The sequence below is a fragment of the Cheilinus undulatus genome, linkage group 17 (genome assembly GCF_018320785.1).
Source record: "Cheilinus undulatus linkage group 17, ASM1832078v1, whole genome shotgun sequence".
Lineage (NCBI taxonomy): Eukaryota > Metazoa > Chordata > Actinopteri > Labriformes > Labridae > Cheilinus > Cheilinus undulatus.
In genome coordinates, this window is record NC_054881.1 from 40,969,014 (window position 1) to 40,989,361 (window position 20,348).

The 20,348-nt window shown below is 37.5% G+C and overlaps 1 protein-coding gene across 2 annotated transcripts in view; it reads left to right on the top strand.

The window, feature by feature from the left end:
* Window positions 1-16,759, top strand: part of ntrk2b (neurotrophic tyrosine kinase, receptor, type 2b) — a 36,538-nt gene extending 19,779 nt beyond the window's left edge. For both annotated transcript variants that reach the window (XM_041811778.1, XM_041811779.1), the window contains exons 13-18: window positions 320-508; window positions 920-1,050; window positions 1,146-1,318; window positions 4,092-4,332; window positions 8,562-8,720; window positions 12,465-16,759. In XM_041811778.1, coding sequence (XP_041667712.1) covers window positions 320-508; window positions 920-1,050; window positions 1,146-1,318; window positions 4,092-4,332; window positions 8,562-8,720; window positions 12,465-12,650 — 1,079 coding nt within the window. In that variant the 3' untranslated portion in view covers window positions 12,651-16,759. The remainder of the gene's footprint in view (window positions 1-319; window positions 509-919; window positions 1,051-1,145; window positions 1,319-4,091; window positions 4,333-8,561; window positions 8,721-12,464) is intronic.
* Window positions 16,760-20,348: the final 3,589 nt, after the last annotated feature.

Sequence of the window (20,348 nt, forward strand, 5' to 3'; positions counted from 1 at the left end):
GACAATAAAGCATGTGATTAATCAGGACTGAAAAAAAATTGTGGATCTTGATTAATTGCGATTAATTCAATCACTCTTGACAGTCCTTTTCTAGGCAAATCCTATTATTATATATTCATTATCACTAATAATGGAAGGAAGTCTTACTTTTGACCCACAGCAAATGTTCCCTGCATCACTGTTAAGACTTCTAAGAGCAGTTTTTATCTATAAACAGAAGCTTTGTGCTGATCGTCCCATAATTCCTCTATCCTCTCTTTCCTCTGTATCATCACATCTCCCCTCTCTCCTTTCCACCTCCTCCCCTGCCGCTCCCCAGGCTCCTCCTCGGTCATCAGTAACGACGATGACTCCGCCAGCCCTCTTCATCACGTCTCCAATGGCAACAACACCCCGTCGTCCTCCGAGATGGGTCCAGACGCGGTGATCATCGGGATGACAAAGATTCCTGTCATCGAGAACCCGCAGTACTTCCGTAACTCGGGCAGCATGCTGAAATCCGACACGTGTGAGTTACCAGATGACACGTAACCCGGAGCTTTTTCTGATAAATCCACGCAGGGGTCACCGCTGGACGCCATATTTACCGTCAGCAGTCTTTTTGCATTGTGATCATGCTCCTTGGAGTAAACTGATAGTTAAACCCACAGCTGATAAGAAACACAAGCTAAGGGCTAAACTCAGAATGCTTTCCCTTATAAATGTGGCTTATTTACCTCCCAAGACATATTGATTTATGTTGAATTAGTGGTATTTGAATTAAAAGTATCATCAATAAATCTAAAAGCTGTCAAGGTCATTTTAAAAACGAAGGGAAATGTAAAGTATTTGCTTGTTCTAGCCTTAAAAGAGTGTCACATTTGCTACTTTAGCAAACTTTTCATGGTCTTGAGAGTAATTTTCTTGTTTTGTAACAAAGTTGTGCAGCACATAAAGAGACACAACATCGTCCTGAAGCGGGAGCTTGGAGAGGGAGCCTTCGGGAAGGTGTTTCTGGCTGAGTGCTATAACCTGGTACCGGACCAGGAGAAGCTCCATGTGGCCGTCAAGGTACAGACCAGAAAGCTGTTCAGCCCTGCTGTTTTATACTGACTACACATGTATGCCTGTGACTTTGCCATCTCTGTGTCTTCATCTGTCCTCAGACTCTCAAAGAGGCCAACGAGAGCGGGCGAGCAGACTTCTACAGGGAGGCAGAGCTACTCACAAACCTGCAGCATGAACACATCGTCACTTTTTATGGAGTATGTGTGGAGAGCGACCCGCTCATCATGGTGTTTGAATACATGAAACATGGAGACCTGAACAAGTTCCTCAGGTAGGACCTATGAAATACTTCACATGTGAAAGGAATTGTTTGGTGTTTCTCTTAGTAGACTTTCCTTAACAGGAAGAGGAAGACAAGAGCATAACACTATCCTCAAGGCTGTGCTCCAAAGCAGCTAATGCTAAGCCTGTTAGCTTAGCATTAGACAGGAAACAGCTGTCCTAACATACAATGCCTTTAAAAATATTCACCCCCTTGGATGTTTGACCCTTTTATTAATGATATAAATCCATTATCCATTATCTATTATGAGCCTTCCAGGGTTGCTTGCTGGGAAGCATCCCCATGGCATGATGCTGCCACCACCGTGCTTTACAGTGGGGATGGTGTCTTTATGGTGATGTCAGTGTTTGGTGTCTTGTCTGATGACCAAAAAAGCATCAGACCATATAGTCCCCTACATGCTTTTTGGCGAAGATTTAATCGGAGTTTTCTTCAACGGTGGCTTTCTCTTTGCCACTCTCTTCCAACTTGATGCTGAAGCTTGGAACTCCTTCAGAGTAGTCACAGGTGTCTTGGTGGCCTCTCTCACTAGTCTCCTTCTTGCACGCTCACTCAGTTTGATGGCCTGATCTACGCAGATTTAAACCTGACAAATTCCTGCATTTCTTGATGGGGGATGTTCACTGCCTTGGAAATGCTTTTGTATCCATCCCCTGACTTAAGCTTTTCAATAATGTTTTCTCATAATTTTTTGGAGTGTTCTTTTGTCTTCATGGTATAATGGTAGCCAGGAATACTGACATAGACACAGGTGTCTTTCACACACTCCCTGCACTTTGGTGATCTCCATTTCACTAATTGTGAGACTAATTTATGCAATCACCGTTTATTCCTTACTTATCAACATTACTTTGCAGAAATCTGTTTTCACTTTGGCATTAAAGATTTTTTTCTGTATTTTGTTTTTGTCAAAAAAGCCAAATTATATTGACAATGATTGATTTATAAAATAAATCAAAGGACAAAACATCAAAAGGTGTGAATACTTCTTGTAGGCACTGCAAAATGAAATGAAAGAAAAGAAAAAAGCAACATAAAAGCTCTTTTCTGTGGTTAATTTTTTTTTTTAACCAAAACTGAAGCATAACAACAACACTATGTTCACTGCATACTCAGACAGTATGTCATGTTTACTGTACACTGGTGAGTCTCAAATGGGGCTAAACGATTTTGGGAAACAATCTAATTGCGATTTTTTTTTTTTATTGCAATTGCAATTTGATATGCAATTATTCCCTAACTTTCTTTTATACCTAAACAAAGGCTGAACAATTCTTTAAAAGTATCTAATTCTGATGATTTTTGACTGGTATTGCAAAGTGGATATGAATTAGTGCATTGAAAGGGTTTTGTCATTCTTGTAATTAATACAAAAAAAGTACAAAAAAGAAGAAGGTAGGATTTTTTTGTAGCCTATTCTAAAAAAATGAAATCAGAATGATTGCATGACATGTCATGCATAACATCTGCTGCAAAAAAATAAAAATAAAACTGTTATTTTGACACAAATTTCAGGTCAAAGAAAAATTGCACCTTTTGCAATTTGAAAATTGCAGCAGGCCATATTGTGATTTAATCTAATTTGCAATTAATTGCCTAGCCCTAGTCTCAACTGGTAAATTAGGTTGCAAATGTGTGCCTGGGGAAAAATTGTGAAATGTTACTATTAAATAAGAGCTTCATTTAGAACTTTAATTTGTAAAACTGCATGCTTTATTGTTCCTTTGGTTACGCTGCAGCAGCATATCCTTGCAGCCACAGTGATGTAAAATAAGTCCACCATTGCTCCTTAATGTCTCGGTTCAGTCTAAAAAACTCACAGACAGCTCTGTGGAAAAGTCAGAAGTCATCAGCACCTCGGTTTATCAAACATTTATGTTTTTACTGTCCACTCATATCCTTTTCAATCCATGACAAGTTCCTTTTTCCGTGGTTAAGTTCATGCTATAACCTTCGATTTACAGGAAGTCAGGCACTGTTAGTTTAAGACAGTAAAAAAGTTCAGACAGAAAAAAAAGTTTTAAATGCAATTTAGTGAAATTACAAATGGGATAAAAAGTATGCAGTTAAAAGTAAAGCTTTAAATTTTCATGAGATTGTGGGGTTTGTCTGGGTAGTTCTTGACATTTTGCATGGAAAAAGATTAAAATTAATGACGCTCTGGCATTGTAGCAGCAAATAAATTTCCTTTTGGCTTACTGTTTTGCAGTAAGTAAAGCTTATGCAACATCCAGGGGCGTAGCTAGGCAACAAATGTTGCATAATTTTTTACAAATATATATGCATTTTAATGTATTTTTAAAGCAGAATTTCCCCATTTATGATTAATATTTTTACTATGGTTAAACTGAATTTACTTGCATTATTTTGCAGCCCTGGACTAAACCATTTGGACATTTTTAAGGGAGGAGCAGAGGCCCCCCAATATTTATTTTACTCTATTTGATACAAATTTCAGTCTGTTGACCTAATTGTTTTGTCACTTTTGATTCAATAATGACACTAATTGCTAAGAAAAAAATAGATAAAAACACACTTTTAGTTACAGGCTTTTCAAGAGCCCCTCCCTACTGTGGGCCTGAGTAATCAGTACCCTTCTTCTCCCCTGTGCTACGCCCCTGAGGGCATCACAATAATATTGGATTGCTGCCCATCACAACTGTCATTCACATAAATGTATAAGTTCCACGCATCATATTTTACAGACATTTCAGCCGTGATAATTCATCATAGCTCTGATTAAACGTTTTTCTCCCTCCAGGTCTCACGGTCCTGATGCAGTACTCATGGCAGACGGTCAACACAGCATCCTGGTGGAGCTCACCCAGTCCCAGATGCTGCACATTGCCCAACAGATTGCTGCTGGCATGGTCTACCTGGCCTCTCAGCACTTCGTCCACAGAGACTTGGCAACCAGGAACTGCCTGGTCGGGGAAAACCTGCTGGTCAAGATCGGAGACTTTGGCATGTCCAGAGACGTCTACAGCACAGATTACTACAGAGTGAGTCTTAATGATTATTCCTCACCTCGTCTTGCACTCGGTTTCTCACACACACAGATGCACACACACACAGAAATATGGAAATACAGCCACATACACACAGCCTCAAATATGTAATTAGAATTTTATTCCAGTTTTGGCTTGGAATAACTGTAGCTGCAGAAATGACAATTCTAACCAGGGGTATTTTATCTATTTTTAATACCATTTAAATGCAAATTCTATAATCTACATAAAATTACTCAGTCCATGGCAGAAAAGGCCAAGAGTGCAAAAAAGCATTGGCAGCTTGTCTTTCCCATAAACAAGGAGTTACTTCCCTTCATTTTACATGAATGGCATCATTTTAAACCAAGATGAGTTTTAGTTTATGACATTAACCAATTATACGTTTTTTCTCAATACAGGCATATCAAAAACAGTCATGGATTATTTCCCCCTCATCTTTTATGTCTCAGATCTCAGTTTGAGTCCCACAGCGCCCTCTGCTGTCTGAAAGAGAGACAGAAAAACAGGCAGATTTACAACATCTGACTCTGAGATGCATGTGGCTGCATCAGATAAGATCAATAAAAAAAAAATAAAGCCTGTCACCAGCTCCTCATATGAAACGGTTTTATTCAATAGAAGGAGAAAATATAAACACAGCAAAGAATGAGAGGCTTTCTCATCTGCTACATGCTGGAAATATATAACTGTACTATGCATTCAGAAGGTATTCAGACCTTCATTTTTTCAGTTTTGTTCCATTGCAGCCTGAAGCTACAGTCAAAAATACTACTTTTTACATTGACATAAGTATTCAGAAATATAGCTCAGGTTTCTCCCATTTCTCTGGATCTTTGCTGAGACATTTCTACACCTTAATTGGAGTCCACCTGTGGTACATTAAATTGATTGTAGAACCATAGAACCCAATGGTCACTCTGTTCTTGGCAACTTTGTGCCAGACTTCTTCCATTTGAAAATTAGGAAGGCCACAGTGCTTTAGTTTAATTTATCACAGGTGGACTCTAATCAAGGTGTAGGAACATCTCAGCAATGATCCAAGAAATGGGAGGAACCTCAAATAAATCTACAGTGTTTTTTGAAGGTATAAATACTAACATAATTGTGATATTTAAAGTTATCGTACTTATTAAATTTGTTTAATAAGGACAAAAACTAAGAATGTCAAGTTATCCCAACTTATAATGAAAAGTTATCCTGACTAAAAATGTTATCTTTACTTAAAATGTCAAGTTATCCTAGCTTAAAATGTCAAGTTATCCTAACTTAACATGTCAAGTTATCTTTACTTAAAATGTCAAGTTATCCTAACTTAACATGTCAAGTTATCCTAGCTTAAAATGTCAAGTTATCCTAGCTTAAAATGTCAAGTTATCCTAACTTAAAATGTCAAGTTATCCTAACTTAAAATGTCAAGTTATCCTAGCTTAAAATGTCAAGTTATCCTAACTTAAAATGTCAAGTTATCCTAACTTAAAGTGTCAAGTTATCCTAATTAAAAATTTCAAGTTATTGTTACTAAAAAATTTCAAGTTATCCTAACTTAAAATGTCAAGTTATCTTTACTTAAAATGTCAAGTTATCCTAACTTAAAAATGTCAAGTTATTGTTACTAAAAAATTTCAAGTTATTGTTACTAAAAAATTTCAAGTTATCCTAACTTAAAGTGTCAAGTTATCCTAATTAAAAATGTCAAGTTATTGTTACTTAAAAAATTTCAAGTTATCCTAACTTAAAATGTCAAGTTATCCTAACTTAACATGTCAAGTTATCTTTACTTAAAATGTCAAGTTATCCTAGCTTAAAATGTCAAGTTATCCTAACTTAAAATGTCAAGTTATCCTAACTTATAATGTCAAGTTATCCTAAGTTAAAATGTCAAGTTATCTTTACTTAAAATGTCAAGTTATCCTAACTTAAAAATGTCAAGTTATTGTTACTAAAAAATTTCAAGTTATTGTTACTAAAAAATTTCAAGTTATCCTAACTTAAAGTGTCAAGTTATCCTAATTAAAAATGTCAAGTTATTGTTACTTAAAAAATTTCAAGTTATCCTAACTTAAAGTGTCAAGTTATCCCAACTTAAAATGTCAAGCTATCCCAACTAAAAATCTCAAATTATCCTAACTAAAAAAAATTCAAGTTATCCTAACTTAAAATATTAAACTATCCTAAGCTGTGCAGTTCATTCTGTTGTATTTCATATTTTTTTATGCTTTGCTGTTGTTTGTTTGTTGTGTTTTCATTTTACTGTGGTAAAGCACTTTGTTCTATGAAAGGTGTTCTATAAATAAAATGTACGTACTTACTAAAAATGCCCAAGTGTTCCTCACTTCTAACTTGACAAAATTAGTAAAAATAACTTAAATTAATAAGTTAGGGTGACACTTCCTTAAAAGTTAAGATAACCTGACATTATAAGTTAGTGTAACTTAAAATTATAATATAGGATAATTTGACATTATAAGTAAGGATAACTTGATTAGGAAGGGTATCTTGATATTATTAGTGAATATTTTTCTATACTATTAGTTCAAATAACCTGATAATATTAGGATGACTTGATATCATTAAAGGAATGTTATATTTTATGTTAAGTTAGGTTATCCATAGACTTGTTTCATATTTTCCAATAACAAAGTGTAGTTTAACAATAGGAGTGACCATATTGTGATCTAATCTAAATTTGGATTACTTTCTCATCCTTTATCTTATCAGTGAAAATATTATAAAGTTACTTTTGCTGTAGTCAAGCAGCTTTTTCCCACAAACCCATGCACTGATGTATTAGCAGTCACTAACTGTTATTGTTTTTATTTTCCCCCCGATGATTTATAAAATCCAGCACAGGTAATGGCCCATTCTGTCTTTGTTTGAGCCTTTTAGAATGCCACATATTTTCCAAACCCTGACACTGGCTCAGATATCACACCTTTGACAGTAACTGAATGATGGTGTAAGTGAGCCTGTGTAGCTGAGGTGAGAGATGTGGAAGACTGGAAGTCCAGTAATGCTGATTGGATAAAAGCATTGACTGGAAGAGGGAGAAATGTATTTAGTAATAATTAACTTATGGAAGAAGACAGGAAGACTGTGATTGTTTAAGAGGTTTAGAGGGAATAACGGGCTGTTTCAGAAATGCCTGACTTACTCAGCTGCCAGTTTATTAGGTACACCCAGCTAGAGGTTATACACTCAGCCATGCAAATATCTCAACTGTTATGATGTTTAGTTTCCTTGATGTGTTTCATTTTGCTCTTCATACTTTGAAAGGGTCAGCTAGCTTGCTAAAAATCAGCTGCTGCAGTCTAAAGTAAATTCTACCCTCATATAGAGAGCTAATGCTGTCAGCCTCTTGAACCCTCCATTTCCTTTAACACTGAAAGTTGAAAGGTACAAAAATAAATATTTACTTAATTAGAGGCTCAAAGACACATCTCTATATGATGTAATTCCTTAATATAGTCTTCTTTAAAATTTACATTTGAATGCCATAGCTGGTTATACAGTGCCTATGCAAAATTATTCAACCCCTTGGATGTTTTACATTTAGCTTTATTGACAAAAAAAAAAAAAAACTCAAATGGCAAAGGTAAAACAGGTTTCCTGACCCTGGAAAATTAAATCTTTACCCAAGCCGTAGTTCTCTTGCAGACTGAATCAGATTTTCCTCCGTAATTTTCCCTTATTTTGACCCGCTCTACCTTAACAAGCCTTCCAGGGAATACTGCCAAGAAGCATCCCCACAGCACGATGCTGCCACCACCACTTTTCTTTGAGTTGAGTTTTTTGTCTTCATGGTGTAATGGTACCCAGGAAAACTGATTAACCAGTGAGTGGACCTTCTAGACACAGGTGTCTCTTTACTACTGTCCTTTGAGACATTCACTGCACTAAGGTGATCCCCATTAAAGGGGTGAATATTTATGCAGTCACTTATTTCACCTTACATATTTTTATCTAATGACATTAAATAGGTTTTCTGGGGGATTAGTTTTTTGTCAAATGAGCCTAATTATAATGACCATGATTGATTTCTTAAACCAATAAAAAGGTAAAACACCCGAGGCAGTGAATACTTTTTTACAGGCACAGTATATAGGCTACAGTAACTCTGTTCAATTACTTTTTGAGATGTTCAAATTTAAACCATATCATGTCAAACAAAACTGACATCCCCATTGTTCTCTCTCTCTCTCTCTCTCTCTCTCTCTCTGCAGGTGGGCGGTCATACGATGCTGCCAATCCGCTGGATGCCCCCGGAGAGCATTATGTACCGGCGGTTCACCACAGAGAGTGATGTGTGGAGCCTTGGCGTGGTGCTGTGGGAGATCTTCACCTACGGAAAGCAGCCGTGGTACCAGCTCTCCAACAACGAGGTCAGTGTCAAACAGAAGGCTCCAGTTATTCTTACTCTTTTGGCTCTCTAACAAAACGCTCAGAATAATTAGAACAAACAAAAAAATATTTTTCAAAGCGAGCTACAAAATAACAACACAGCTGCTTTTAAACTGATTTAAAGACTTAAATCACCTTTTTATTTCCAGTTTTTTACTGTTTTTTAGCTTTGAGTGAAGCTTAAAGGAAAGATTTTACAGAAAAAGTTCTACCATTACAGCTACTTTAATCTTGTAATCTGATCTGAACAGCTGTGATTTTAATGTTAATTCTTGCATACTGCTCTTATAATTAAAGTTGATTTGACATGCTCTGAATGAGGCAGACTGTGTCTTTGGAATGGAAATATTCTGCTTTCTTTAGGCATAAAATAAACTTAAAGCTATATTTTCTCAACGATACTTCAGTTAAGGTAATCTTTTTAACCTCATTCTAATATCTGGTCATCGCGTGCAGTATTTATATTTTAGTAAATGTTAATTTATTGGTTTTTTTAACCCCTTAAAGCCTGTTGTATCATGTTTGATACATACTTTTATGTTACCTCTATCTAATCAATATGATCATAAATTACTAAAAAAACCCTTCTGAATACAATCTGAAAAATGCTAAAAATGCCCTCAAGTGGATTATCAGTTACCAAAAACACCTAATATATCAAATTAGATACAAAAATAACTATGTTAAATTTAATTGAAATTTGGATTCTTTGAATTTCAGTAGAAAGTGAAATAAACATTTCAGTTCCAAAAAAAAATTAGAATTTTCTGGTTATAATTTGTGTTTTCAGGCTTTAATCGGTTAATGAAGTGGAAATTTATTTCAAAGTATGCCACCAGATTATTTTCTAATCCATTTCACAAATTCATTCATTGTTGTTTTCATACTTTTATCCTTTTTAAAATCAGGATTGTTCTTAAATGAAAAGGGGTAAAAATGTTTATTTCACACAAAGAAGAAAAGTTTGATCCAGTAGCAAGAGCTACTTTTTTAACAGCTATTTACTTCTCAGTGCTAAAAAAAGTCTAGAGAGGGTCAAAGCCGCTATTACATTTTAAAGGCTATATTTGTATATATATGGATATTTTAGTGCGCTGCTCAGGCTCCATTCCAAAATCCTATCTTGTGTTTACATACAGTACTGTTAAAAAGTATTTGCCCCCTTCCTGATTTCTTCTTTTTTTGTGCATTTGTCACAATTAAATGTTTCAGATCAAACTAATTTTAATATTGGATAAAGAAAACCTGAGTAACTGCAACATGCAGTTTTTAAATGACAATTTCCTGTATGAACCTCCTGAGACCTGAGCCTTTGTTAGGAAAGCATTTTTGTGTCTCTCCCACTTATTTGGGATAAATATGTCTAATAAGTTAACATGTCAGCCTTGTCGTTGAACAGGAATTTTTGGGAAATTTTCCTTTCCAAAACCCCCAAAAATTCAGCCAAACTGGGAGCTCACTGAGTCAGCAAAATCATGGTCCATTGTAAAGTTAACCTGTGATATCCATGTTTTAAACTGAACCTGAATAATAACCACTCTTATAAAAGCAACAAATATCTTTTTTTGTGTCGTAGTTTATTGCCATCTTAAAAATGTAAATCCCTTTTCTTAAAAACAGAATCAAAATGGGTAAAAATGTCAAAAAAGGTGGTGGAATAGTTGGTTAAATGGAGTGTAAAAATAGAAGAAACTGGTAAGAAGTGTTAAAAATAAGGTAAAAGTGGCAAAAAATTGCAAAACAGAGTTAAAGTGGCAAAAAGCAGGCACAAAACATTGTTGAAGGGGATTAATAGGTGGCAGAAATAGGTTAAAAGTGGCAAAGATGTGTAGAGAATTTGGTGAAATGGGATTTAAAAGTGAGAAAGTGTTTTAAACTTGCAAAAATGGGCATTACAAGTGGTGAAATGTGATTGAAATGTGGTTAAAATGGGCAAAAATGGATGTAAAAACCTGTAAAAAGGAGTTAGTAGAAATAATGGGTCACCAGAGGCAAGAATAGGTGGAAAGTGGCCAGAATTGTTAGAATTAGCAAAAAAAGCAGAAAAATATGGATGGTGAAAAGGTTTTAAAATTGACGACAATTGGTTTAGAGTGGCAAAAATGTGCTAAAATTGGTGGGAAAAAGTGACGAAAATGGGTTCAAATTTTGCAGAATTGGTGTAAGGTGGCAGAACTGTGTGAAAAAGGCAAAAATGGATCCAAACTTTGCAGAAATTGAATTAAAGTGGCAAATTTAGTGACAAGATTAAAATATTAATCTTAAAATATTCAACGTTTTTTTAAGGCATCTGGCGACCCCCCTCTAAGTGTCTCACAACCCCCAATGGGGTCCCAACCCCCATGTTGAGAAACACTGATTTAGATATACCTCAGATCTTTCAGTGAAACTTCCTTATAAAGCCTTAAAATTCCATTAAAAAATGTCCACAAAAATTCAATGCAATTCATGAAAAATTTCAAGCAAATTCCCCCTTAAATTTCTTGGCAAATTCTAGAAATGTTCAAAAACATTATCCCAAATTCCATGAAAATGATGGAAACATCACAAAACATCACACAAATTCCCAATCCAGACCACCCCCCAAAAAGAAAAAAAATTGGTAATTAAAAAAAAAAAAAAAAAGGAGAGAAACTCTCCAAATATACAATATCCTCCTACCATAAAAAAAAAAACTTCCAAGCAAATTCCCTGAACTATGCCATCATTTCAAGCAAATACCTTCAACTTGAATGGACGTTCATTTGTATAATTATCTCATCGCTTCTAATACCTTCTAATATCTTCTAATACCAAAAATTGATTACTATAATGTAGAGAAGCCAAAATGTAATGTCCTCATTTGTGGATGTGGGGTCTTAGGAGGTTAAGGGAAAAAAGCCATCCAAACCTACCTGGCCCTATGTGTAGAAAATGTCTGTGAAACTTCCTTAACATTTTAAAAAATACTACAAAAAAAAGAAGTCCTAGAATGGTGCTTCCCAAAGTGTGTGCCGGGGCCCCCTGGTGGATCCCAGAGGTCACTCGCGATAACTAAAAACCATGGAAACTAGAAAAGCAATTGAATCATAACTAAATTATAATAAAATAAATGATTAAATGTTATATTAAGTCTCAGAAGTAATAAAATGCAGTCAGAAGTCTTAACCTGTCACCTTTTTATCATTTTGTCTGATTTATATAACCAGTGTCATGGTGTAACTGGGGCTGATTTAATTGGTGTCATTCTGTTCAACATTCTCTGATGCTGCTTGCTTCCTAATTTAGATTAGAAAGACAATTTACCAGGGCTGTTTATCAGACTGAAGTTTCCATGTGAAAAAAAAGCTAGATGTAATTATTTCCAAAATTCACAGCATGATTTTATCGGACGAAATTGGTGTTTCTAGCTTTTCAGCAGCCTGCAGGCAGATGTCTGCAGCTCGACCAACTGAATCTTCAGCAGCATCATCAGACGGCTTCACTGAAGCTGCAACGCTCGATTCAGCAGCAGCTGAATTAGGCTTTAGATGCACCAATGTCAGTTAAATTAGAGAAACCTGGAGTTATAAATTTGGGATTTATGTTGCTTTTTTCCTGATCCGAACTATGACCTCTGCAAACATTGCACCCCCATCTCTGCCGAACCAAAACTTGGAGGCTTTCTACACCACAAGAACTTATTTTTGTGCCATTTCATAGCAGTATGTTTTAGGTGTGATGACATTTTTACCGCTTCCTTTCAGGTGATCGAGTGCATCACACAGGGCCGGGTTCTGCAGCGGCCCCGCACCTGTCCTAAAGAAGTCTATGACCTGATGCTTGGCTGCTGGCAGAGAGAGCCCTACATGAGGCTCAACATCAAGGAGATCCACAGCATGCTGCAGAGCCTGGCCAAGGCCTCGCCCGTCTACCTGGACATACTGGGCTGATGCACCTGTGTTCCTGTATGTACTCTGTGTGTGTGGATGTGAGTGTGGTGCGCCTGCGTGTGTACAGACCCCGGCTGTAAATGTTCCTGTAAATGCTCCACTCCGTGTCCTCATCACATTGAGAAAAGCCTTAAATCTTCAGTGACTTTGATTTGCTTTGTTTCTAATTTGCAGAGGCATGTTTCATAAATGGAAACCAAAATGCATACAAGATGATGTAATTTTATCCAAACATATATCACTAGTACATGTCGGAGGCATCAGAACAAGTGGATCCCCATAATCAGTATCACTTCCTGTTAGCTGGGATCAAAAAAGGGAAAATATCTCCATAATGGACTTTATATTGACACAACTTTGTAGATAGAGCTTTCTCTTCTTTCAGCACAGAGCAGGAAGATTCTCATTAAGAAGCGTTTTCTTTTCTATTTCAGAATATTTTAATATTTGTACAAATTTATAAATGTTGACTTTGTTTTCATACCTGGTTAAATCAGTAGATTGTGAAGCTTTCTGTTTTATTTTCAATCATACATGTCTACTACAGTGCAGGTGTGTTTAAAATGGAGTGAAACCTATTCTATTAGAGCCTGCCTCTTCTATATAACCTATTCCAGTCCGCTGGAGGACGTCCCAATGTGAAATCAGTGTTGAGGTTGTGAAACACAAGGGCAAACGTGATTCTACGCTGTTTCTTTATCATCATTTGAAACTTTTTAAGCTAAAGGTTAAAGGTCAGTCACTTTTCTGTTGTCTCTATTGCAACCTTTTCTTCTTTAATATATCAAAAGCACAGAGAAAGAGGATTTGGCATTGTTGAGCTGTGCCTAATCTTAAAAAAACATGAGCACAGTTTGTTTATTTCAACTTTTTCATTCACCAGCAATGCCATTCAGCTAATCTTTGTTGTTCGGTGGCCCATATATGTAGACGATGTGCTGTTGTACGCATCTAAGAGACCCAACAGAGCAGGAGTCCTTGCATTTTGATTAGGGCTGAACGATTCTGGAAAATAATCTGTGATTTTTTTCCCCCAGTATTGCATCATATGCGATTATTCCATATCTCTTTTATTCCTAAACAAGGGCTGAGAAATGTCTTAAAAAATATCTACTTCTGATGATTTGGACTCGTGTTGCAAATTGGATATAATTGTTGCATTGAAGGGGTTTTGTCATTCTCATATTTAATTAGAAAAAGTACAAAAATTAAGGTAGGATTTTTTTATTCTAAAAAAAATGGCACTTGAATGATTGCATGATATGTCATGCATAGCATCTCTGCTGCAAAAAAAGTTTAAAACTGCTACTTTGGCACAAATATCACTTCAAAGAAATATTGCACCTTCTGCAATTTGAAGATTGCTGCAGCCCATATTGCAATTGAATCTAATTTTCGATTAATTTTCCAGCCCTAGTTTTGATGCAGTGCACTGATGATTAAACTTACATGTATTGAAGTTATTTATTTATTCAGAATGCAGGAGTGAACTTTGAGGATGTAATGTTTTATTCTACATAGAGGGCTGAGAGAGCAGTAAAAGCATTAATTAAGAGTCTGATTGCCCTTAAAGAGTCCCCGGGGTGCTTTCATCTCTCCAAGCGGCCCCTCTCAGCCGGGTGGTGGCTGAAACAGCTCCTCCCTGTCAGTCAGCACTAAAGCACATTTTTACAGGCTGAATGCTTGTAGTTCAAACTGGCTCTGATAAATCTGAGATTAAAAATACTAAAGCAAAGTGTGGCGATCAGAGAGTCTGCAAACAAAAGCAGCAGCCATCACTCCTTCATATTAACATCATGTATTTACACATCGATGCATTCAGCAGTAAGGCGCTTTGCTAAATTGATATCTCATGCTTAGTGCACTTTGTAGCATCACTTAAAGGGATATTCCTGGATTTTTCAACCTGGGTCCTACTTTCATATGCTAATGTGTGTAAAAGAGTAACAGGAACATGATATTTTGAATTGCTCCAGTAGCTTGTTAATCAGTCTAAAGTCAGGCAGCTTCTTGGTATAAAACTCCACTGCACCTGCCTGACAGCAACTCAACAACAAACATTTCATCAAATGTTTGCTGAAACCTGTGAAAATTAGGACTGAAATTGGACATTGCTGACAACTACTGATGCAATTCGCCAACTAGTCAATTATCCGCTGGTTACACCATAGTGCAGGCTTTTCGGGCTGTACATTTGACAAAGTTGACAAATATTTGACGGAGTTGACAAACATCTGACGGAGTTGACAAATGTCTGATAGAGCTGACAAACATCCTGTAGAGTTGACAAACATCCTGTAGAGTTGACAAACATCCTGTAGAGTTGACAAACATCCTGTAGAGTTGACAAACATCTGACGGAGTTGAAAAATATCTGATAGAGTTGACAAACATTCTGTAGAGTTGACAAACATTTGACGGGGTTGACAAAAATCTGATAGAGTTGACAAACATCCTGTAGAGTTGACAAACATTTGACGGGGTTGACAAACATCTGATAGAGTTGACAAACATCTTGTAGAGTTGACTAACATCTGAGGGGGTTGACAAACATCTGACGGAGTTGACAAAAATCTGATAGAGTTGACAAACATTTGATGGAGTTTACAATGAGGATAGGAAGTGATTGCTTAATCTAGCTTATTTAACCCTAATAATTATCTGAATTGACTACAGATAAAGAAAAATGATGGTATAAAACCTGAAACCAAGATTTCTACATCTTCTGACAAATGTTCATCTGTATATTTTTTCAGTAATTGTTGGATTACTGCTGGACGCCCACAGGTTTGGATCGTGGCTCTTGCAGAGGTATTTCTTGAACTATTTAACCCTTCGGCTGAGCAGGGTTTAGTTGCACTGACATGACATTCCTTTTAACGATGAAATTTAACAACCTTGCAGCAAAAATAATCTCTTTGCGGACTAAACTGACTTACTAGGAGTACATTGAAGCCTTTCCAGTCAGGGTGCAGCTGCTGGCTAAAGCAAACTTCTGGAGAAATTCTGAAACATTTTATTCCCGTTAAACATCCACACACTGAAAGCATGTATTAGTGGGACCAAGGTTTTAAAATAACAGGATTTGCCATTTAACCCCCAAATGCACAACCTGAGCAGCTGCTCTTTGCCTCAACCTCACCTACACTTAAAAAACAGACCAACACCCTCGCTATGACCTGAAAATGTCCCTCTGTGTTTTTCTTACTGTCAGTTCTGTATAATAGTCACGTGTCTGCTGTATATAACTGGCTGTCCATTCTGTACAGTTCTGAGATTTGTCTATATCAATAGTAGGCTATGTTTAATAGTATAATCTGTTAAAGCAGATATCATGTCCAAACTGTGTGACATCTATTGAAGACGACGTGTTATGGGCCACTGGCAATACATATTATATGTAAATACGATTTAATTTGTGCTACATTGTATAATTTCTTTGTGCTCGTTCATAGTACCGGTGAGAAAACAATCCTTTTTTTGCAACTTTGGATTTGCAGAGGACTTTATTTGAACAAAAAAAAAAGATCTCTTTCCTCTCCACTGTGATGGGGAGATTTACGCAGAGGCCGTGTGAGATGCTGACTGTCCGCAGGAGGATCATAGACTCTGGATCTGATTCAAAACATCAGGATCCCTCCGAGCCGACAGGAGGAGGTCAAGCTCCACCGCCGCTCCACCTCTGACTGACTGTAGCCTATTTGATCCTCTTTCAGATGAATAACTGTGACTTTGCATCATGAATAGTATATTATTTTGAATGTAATCTAGCAGGGTCGGGACCTTTTTTGAATGTAATCTATCTGGAGGGGAGGGCGGGTCGAGGATTTTTTTGTAAATATGTGGTAAAAGAAAAAAAACGATAACAGTTTTCATTCCTGTGCAGATAACAGATTTTACTTACTGTGGGATTACCGAGTGTGTGTGTGAGAGTTTGTGTGTGTGTGCACATACCTCCGTATGCAAGAGTGTATGCGTGTGCGTGCTCTCCTGGCAGATTTAATCCTGCTTTAATCAGCCAGTTCTATCAATCAATTCAATGCTTTGTGCATCATGTGAGTAGCTTATCCACAATTAATGGAAATGTTCCTTGTGATACTGTGCATTTAATAAAGGTGGTATGTCTTACAATATGCTCTGTCCCCTCACAAGTCATTGCTTAGATGCCACAGCTCCAGGATTCCTGCAGGTCCTTGTAAAGTCTTGAATAGTAAGCTACATAAAACTACATGTCCTTATCCAGTCTGTTTTTGAGCCTCCTTGATTAGATTTTGATCATCTTCCTCCACAAATTGTTGCATAAATATTCTCCATAATTCAGTGTTGGATGTTCTAGATTTTCTGGACGAGGACTCTTAGACCAGTCTCTGATTTTATCTGTCCAGTGAGTCCAGTTCTCTAACATCAGGGCTACCAGGTCGCCCACTTAAAACCCTTGCAGCCCACCCTTATTTTAACAGGTCTTAACTGACAGAAAGCATGGTTCTGCTTTTGAATAGTTGAACTGTTGAGCTCAGCACACCTGCAAAATATTAGAATATGGTATACCGATAGAATAGAGACATTATAAATTTGCCAGAAATCATCAAATTTGAGCATTTATGACCAAAAACTTATTTTGCCCTATACCTGTGGTTATCAAATGGTGTGGCATGGTTCACTGGTGCACCTTGAGCCAAGTCTTGGAGTGTTGAGGGAATATGTACAACCATTAGAAATACTATAATTACTGTTTTCCTACAAGTATAGCCTGAGGCAGGGATACACTATATTGCCAAAAGTATTTACTCACCCATCCAAATCATTGAAATCAGGTGTTCTAATCACTTCCATGTCCACAGGTGTATACAATCAAGCACCTAGGCACGCAGACTGTTTCTACAAACATTTGTGAAAGAATGGCTCGCTCTCAGGAGCTCAGCGAATTCCAGCGTGGTACTGTGATAGGATGCCACCTGTGCAACAAGTCCAGACATGAAATTTCCTCGCTACTAAATATTCCACAGTCAACTGTCAGTGGTATTATAACAAAGTGGAAGCCATTGGGACTGACAGCAACTCAGCCACCAAGTGGTGGGCCATGTAAAATGACGGAGCGGGGTCAGAGGATGCTGAGGCGCATAGTGCGCAGAGGTGGGCAACTTTCTGCAGAGTCAATGGCTACAGACCTCCAAACTTCATGTGGCCTTCAGATTAGCTCAAGAACAGTGGTAGAGAGCTTCATGGAATGGGTTTCCATGGCCGAGCAGCTGCATCCAAGCCATACATCACCAAGTGCAATGCAAAGCGTGGGATGCAGTGGTGTAAAGCATGCCGCCACTGGACTCTAGAGCAGTGGAGACGCCTTCTCTAGAGTGACGAATCACGCTTCTCCATCTGGCAATCTGATGGATGAGTCTGGGTTTGGTGGTTGCCAGGAGAACGGTACTTGTCTGACTGCATTGTGCCAAGTGTAAAGTTTGGTGGAGGGGGGATAATGGTGTGGTGTTGTTTTTCTGGAGCTGGGCTTGGCCCCTTAGTTCCAGTGAAAGGAACTCTGAATGCTTCAGCATAGCAAGAGATTCTGGACAATGCCATCCTCCCAACTTTGTGTGAACAGTTTGGGGATGGCCCCTTCCTGTTCCAACGTGACTGTGCACCAGTGCACAAAGCAAGGTCCATAAAGACATGGAGGAGAGAGTTTGGTGTGGATGAACTTGACTAGCCTGCACAGAGTCCTGACCTCATCCTGATAGAACACCTTTGGGATGAATTAGAGCGGAGAATGAGAGCCAGGCCTTCTCTCAACATCAGTGTGTGACCTCACAAATGCGCTTCTGGCAGAATGGTGAAAAATTCCCATAAACACACTCCTAAACCTTGTGGAAAGCCTTCCCAGAAGAGTTGAAGCTGTTATAGCTGCAAAGGGTGGAGCGACATCATATTAAACCCTATGGATTAAGAATGGGATGTCACTGAAGTTCATATGCGAGTCAAGGCAGGTGAGTGAATACTTTTGGCAATATAGTGTATCTACCAGTCCAAAAATCTGAGTGGGGCAGGGCGAGAAGGGACTCCCTTAATTTAAAGAGACAGGAACCAGGAGGATGGCTGTTTAGAGCCGGTCTATACAGGGTCAAAGACCTCCTCTTGTGTTTGATTCATAAAATACCATATATGGACCCTGGCACATGCAGACATTTAGTTAAATCATAGGGGACGGTGATGAACTAAAATGACCAGAAAATTACTTATCAAAGCAATATAAACTAAAATGAAACACAGGTATACATGTCCCTTTAGGGCCTCCGTACCATCAGCAGTCCGCCAGCCCTTCTCAGGCATTGACCCGGTATTTTGTCCTCTTGAGGCTTTGGACAATCTCTTTACACCAGGCTCTGTCAGATTGTCTGCTGAGGTGTGAGCGACATCTAATCCCTGCTGCTCCACCGCTTAAAAAAAGCTCCAACATGTGTCATGAAAGGTATCCTGCAGGCTCCATTTGTTTCTAACAATAACTACAGAGGAGTGACACCGACAGCTGCCCTACATGACCCCTGGCTCTCAGGCACACGAAGACACAAGGACGAGCCAGCAGAGCTACTGTTCTAAAGGAAACTGTACCACACTTTAGATAAAAATGCTTTTCTGTAGTGTTAAACTTCAGATTTAATACTAGAATGTCTTTTCTAAGAGTGTGGAGCGTACCTCAGTGTCTCCACGGCTTCCTCTCACTGGTGGGACAGTCGCTGGCCTCGTCCATCATGAGCGTTGATGTGTTCAATACCTTCTCCTGTAGGGGTCGTAGGGGTTGGCTAATGCAGAGGCTTTAGGGAGTCTGCTGCTACATCTGAGAATCATCGCCTCTGTCCTGAAACACAATCATCAATCCTCCTGAAAAGTGCAGATTTTCCACAGGCTTTTAGTTTAATATCTCTGTATGCTCTCTTATATTTTTATCATTTTTAATGCAATAGAAATAAAGTTAAATTGCATCCCTAAAACAAGCATTTTCAAGCATGATGTGGCCGATAAATAAAGGATATTAAAACTAAAATAAGGATGAAATGAACAGAATCTGTGGCATAAGGGTTGCTATTTTCTATAAAATCATTTTATTTTTGTGCATTTTTTCTGTTACGACTTTTATATTGTAAATGTGTATTTGATTTTCTTGTGAATTTGTAAAGCATTCATAACTTTAATAAAGGTTCTGTATAAATAAAGGTTATTTTTAGAATAAAAGAAGTTAAGGCTAAGGAGTGCTCCAAAGCTATATTTCTAAAATTATTATGTGGTAGCAAAAGGAGCTCAAACCAGTTACTGAGTGCATAAATGAACAGAATTTCCCAGAATTATTTTTTTTCCAAATTATTTTTTGGACTGATGTTTGGTGATATTCTAATATTATGAGAAAGTGGATTTTTTTTGTGAGCTGTAAGCCGTAATCATCAAGATTAAAACAAAAAAGTCTGAACATATTTCACTTTATATGAGAATACTGTAGAATAAATGGAAGTTTCCCTCCTTGAATTAAATCACAGGAAACTTTTTCACCCTATTCTACTTTCATGAGATGCATCTGTAGACGTGTCCTATTTGTGAAGCATCTTGTGAATGGCAAATGGCTCTACAGCCACATGTGGCTCTTTTGTTTCTAAATATGAAATATGATTATCTATGATTCACATTTCAATTGGTTTCCCACACTTAAACAGC